At 46.0% G+C, this 4343-nt stretch overlaps 1 protein-coding gene across 1 annotated transcript in view; it reads left to right on the top strand.

The window, feature by feature from the left end:
* Nucleotides 1-4343, top strand: part of LOC107105069 (rho guanine nucleotide exchange factor 40-like) — a 37502-nt gene that overhangs the window by 2419 nt on the left and 30740 nt on the right. Inside the window, exons 2-3 of the mRNA XM_015405186.1 lie at nt 1081-1278; nt 3313-4039. Of these exons, the coding sequence (XP_015260672.1) occupies nt 1081-1278; nt 3313-4039 (925 nt within the window). The remainder of the gene's footprint in view (nt 1-1080; nt 1279-3312; nt 4040-4343) is intronic.

Below are 4343 nucleotides of genomic sequence, written 5' to 3'. Positions count from 1 at the left end.
GATCGCATCGGAGCGGTAGGTAGATAGCATCGGAGCGGCAGGTAGATCGCATCGGAGCGGCAGGTAGATAGCATCGGAGCGGCAGGTCGATCGCATCGGAGCGATCCATCGGAGATGGAAAAACATGTCCTCAATTTGATGCTAAGACGAGTTCACACAGTAGACCTTTCATTGATAGAAACTATCCGGTTTGTTATAGAATAAAACAGAAATACTTCCGTTGTTCCATAACAAAGAAAGACACAGAAAACCAGCAGATTCTAGATTAAATAATCAAATTAAAAGTTAAGCTGTTAACAAGAAGAAAAAGGAAAATAAACTACTGAGCAGTTTTTAATAGATGATCAAGCAATTTATGTAAAAATGTATATTCTGGTTACATTTTCCTGAAGTAACTTTTCATTTAAGTTAACTTTGTGTCTATGGTGTGTATGTCTGTGGTGTGTGTGTCTATGGTGTGTGTGTCTATGGCGTGTGTGTCTGGCGTGTGTGTCTATGGTGTGTATGTCTATGGTGTGTGTGTCTATGGTGTGTGTGTCTGGTGTGTGTGTCTGTGGCCGTGTATGTCTATGTGTTCTCTGTGATTAAGGAAAGAACTCGTCTCTATGTAAGCAGATCTAGCTGCTGGTTGATGGAGATGATTGACGTTTAGAACAGATGAAGCTCTGCTTTATATTTCAGAATTATTTTAAACTATATTTCACATTAATCTTCTTGGAGAAGCGAGGTTGTGTTTTTGTTCAGACTGTTTTAATGACCTACTTATCCACCTTATTTCAAATGTTGGAGTTAATCTTGTGATGTAGAGGCTTAAGTTTATGTAAATTAAACTTTATTGACTCAGTAAAGGTGAAATAAAGGAGAGTGTGCTGCATCGATGGCTCTGAACTCTGGGGGCAGATGTTCTGGTTCAGGGGGGGGGGCTGGTCTGGTGGAGCTCAGGGTTCCAGCTGATACCTGCTGGTTGGTTCTGATCAGAAGCGGTCACCTTGGGCATGCTCTGACCATTCCAGTTGAAACCAGGTGTGTTTGGAGTCAGAGTCCGACTGAACCCGTGTTTATCTCCCTGTCTGCTTCCAGGACTCTGAGTCTTTGGATCGCTGCATCCAGAAAGCTCTGGCAGGCCTCTACCCGCCCTTCCACGCCACGTCTCCCACCCTTCTGTGTCAGGTCCTCAGCGTAGTGGACAGCTGCTTCAGAGGAGACGGCCTTCGCTACCTCATCCACTTCCTGCTTCCTGCAAAGAACCTACTGCAGAACCTCCAGCAGGATGCCTGCGTAAGTTCCTGAAGAGCTGTCCCAGTGTCCTGGGTGTCCTCCTGTCTGCTCACGTCTTTAGGTCTAATGGTGCTCCGTTACACGGTAGTGACCAGTCGTAGTTTTCTCACCCTGATTGGAAAGTTTGTGTTTGTAGTTTAGCGTCGCTTAGCAGACCGTCACTAGCGATGTTTACATCACCCCCTGAATTGATCAGTTGGTGATTAAGGCCTCTCAGGTTCTGATCATAGAAGGTTTAGCGTTGATGCTGAAGGTGTTTTCTTCCTACGCTGCTCTGCATTCAGCTTCTGTTTGACATATGCAGCTGAAGTGGGGAAAAAGTCTTCAACCATTCAAACGGAGATCGATGGATTTCACTCAGTCTGTACTTTATTTTCATATCTTTGCAAACAGAGAACAGTCGATCATATGACGCAGTAATCAGCCCTGTTCTGATCTAGACAGAGTTTTTCTCCTTTGCTTTTAACGAGGAAAAAGCCGGAAGATTCTGTCAGAGTCGAAACAAATGACTCAGACTTTGGTTAAACAATAACGATTCTTGAGACAGAATTTGGTTTGTTATGGAATAAGTATTCCATGTAAATGCAAAACACTCAGACATTCTGTGGCCTTGCAGGTGAAACAGAGTAAAAACCTTTTTCACCGAATAAATAGCAAAACTAAATATGTGAGACAAGAGAAATCTAAACTTAGGCTCCCGTCACACCTTGCCGATTTATCCAGCGTATGCCTGACGTCCCAGAATCTCCTAAAACGCTGACGTACGATGAACTTTCTATGAAGATGAAGTCTGGAGGAGAACTGACGGTTTCCTCCTCCGTTCAGCGCTCGTCTGGAACACGGCAGATACGCTGATATGTTGGAGAGAAGTTCTGGATAAGTTACTCAGAAGTTAGTCAGAGGTTTAGGATCAGCTAGACGCCACGACTGATGAGGAACTTAGACCGAACGGATGTCGACCATCAGATAACTGACCTGGAACTGATGGACCATGGATGGCAGGCGGTGGGAAAGCATGCTTTAAGTTTCTCGCCATGTGTCGATATGCCGAAAAAAGACAGAAAAAAGAAAGAAAAGAACAAACCATCAGTTCAGGGGTTTGAGAAAATATGGGAATCAGGAAATTATCTATAAACCAAACTGAACGATTGATTTTCTCTTTTTGAAAAACTATTTGTATGGATGGATATAAATGAGGCACTAAAATTCATTTGTGTTTCTGTAATTATAGATATTAGTGTATTTTATTCTCAATAGCAAAACATTAAATTGATATTTTGATTTCAGATTTAGGTTTTCTGCTCATTTTCAGCAAAATGTAAAAGACTGCAGGTGTCCTCACCAAGTTTAATCACAGAGCTGATTGTGAGTAACTTCCAGCAGCACACTAGCTGCACCCTGCTCACTATGAGCCTGGCAGGATTTCACTGATCAGGAAAGTTTCATCTTCCTGACTTTGACTCTGATTTTAGGATGACTGAAAAGAAAACACATTTATACAAGAAGTTAGAATAATCTGGCTGAGAGCACCACGTCTCTTTCTGTCAGTGAAAACAAGCCTCCTATTGGCAGAAACAACATTTCTGCAAAGGAAGACAGACGCAGCAGCCATGTTTTCTTTCTGCTGCCTGAGGAACATAGATGACAACACACACAAAGAATAAGGTTGCTTAGATCAACGCAGGTTCATGAATTCCAGCAGCTTTGTCAAAGTCTGCATCTGAGCTAGAAAAGTTTTAAAGTGTAATGGAGAAAGATTTCAGTCCAGATGTTGAGAGATGGTGGAGGTGACCTCAGATGACCTGCGTCCTCACCCAGGGGACAGATGTCCACTTCAAAGGTCAACTCTGCTTGGTGTTGCTCTGTCAATTTATTGAAGGCATAAAGTCAGACTGGTTGTTGCTCGGAGACGCTGTCCTCCTGTATCCGTCCGTCCATCAGACAGATCCAGGCAGCACAACCTTCAGCTTCTAGATTTATTTTCTTTTATAGAAGCATTCTAACTAAATATCTTTCTTCTGTTTCCTCCTCCAGTCTCCGTTCTCTGGTCTGCTGTTCCGCCATGAAGGCTGGCCTCTCTGCATCCATGAGAAGATAGTTGTTCAGCTTTGTCCTTTGGACCAGCACCTCCTCCATCCAGGAGACTTTTACCTGCTGGTTTCTCCTGCTGCTTCTGCAGCACACAGCACCTCCTGCAGGAACAGCACCTCCTGCAGGAACAGCACCTCCTGCAGGAACAGCACCTCCTGCAGGAACAGCATCTCCTGCAGGAACAGCATCTCCACCAACCCCCGTCTGCTCCTGTGCAGCGTTTCTGCAGGCAGTCGTCATGTCCAGCAGCAGGAGGTGCCGGTCGAGGCTCTGACGTCGCTCTTTAGCATGGCATGGCTGGACTCTGTGAACAGGGAGAGAGAGCGACGAGGGGTCTCCAAGCTGGAGCGGTGCATCCTCTCTGTCCACGGAGACGTCTTCAGGGTCCCCTGGGAGGACGTGGTTTACCCTCAGTTCATCAATCAGCCACGGACCACCTCAAACCCAGAGGGGGAGTCCTCTGTGAAGGACAAGAATGATCCAAACCCCTCAGAGAAGGACGTGAAGCTCCTCCCTCTCCCAATCAGACCCGACCAATCAAAAGCAAGTGTTGATGATGAAGACTCTGAGGGGGAGTATGTGGAGCTGACAGAGCTGCCTCGGTTCTCCCCACAGAAAGGATCCCTGACCCAGTCTATCAGCCTGCAGCACAGAACCAGGACAACCACACACACCGCTACACACACAGGTACACACACCGGTACACACACAGGTACACACACTGCTACACACCCAGGTACACACACCGGTACACAAACAGGTACACACACAGGTACACACCCAGGTACACACACCGCTACACACACCGGTACACAAACAGGTACACACACAGGTCCACACACCGCTACACACACCGGTACACAAACAGGTACACACACAGGTACACACCCAGGTACACACACCGCTACACACACCGGTACACACACAGGTACACACACAGGTACACACACAGGTACACACACAGGTACACACAC

This window comes from Cyprinodon variegatus, unplaced genomic scaffold (genome assembly GCF_000732505.1).
Source record: "Cyprinodon variegatus isolate N-32 unplaced genomic scaffold, C_variegatus-1.0 Scaffold2042, whole genome shotgun sequence".
Classification (NCBI taxonomy): Eukaryota; Metazoa; Chordata; class Actinopteri; order Cyprinodontiformes; family Cyprinodontidae; genus Cyprinodon; species Cyprinodon variegatus.
The sequence above is the reverse complement of the archived record's forward strand: the minus strand, read 5'-3'. Positions and strand labels throughout refer to the sequence as shown.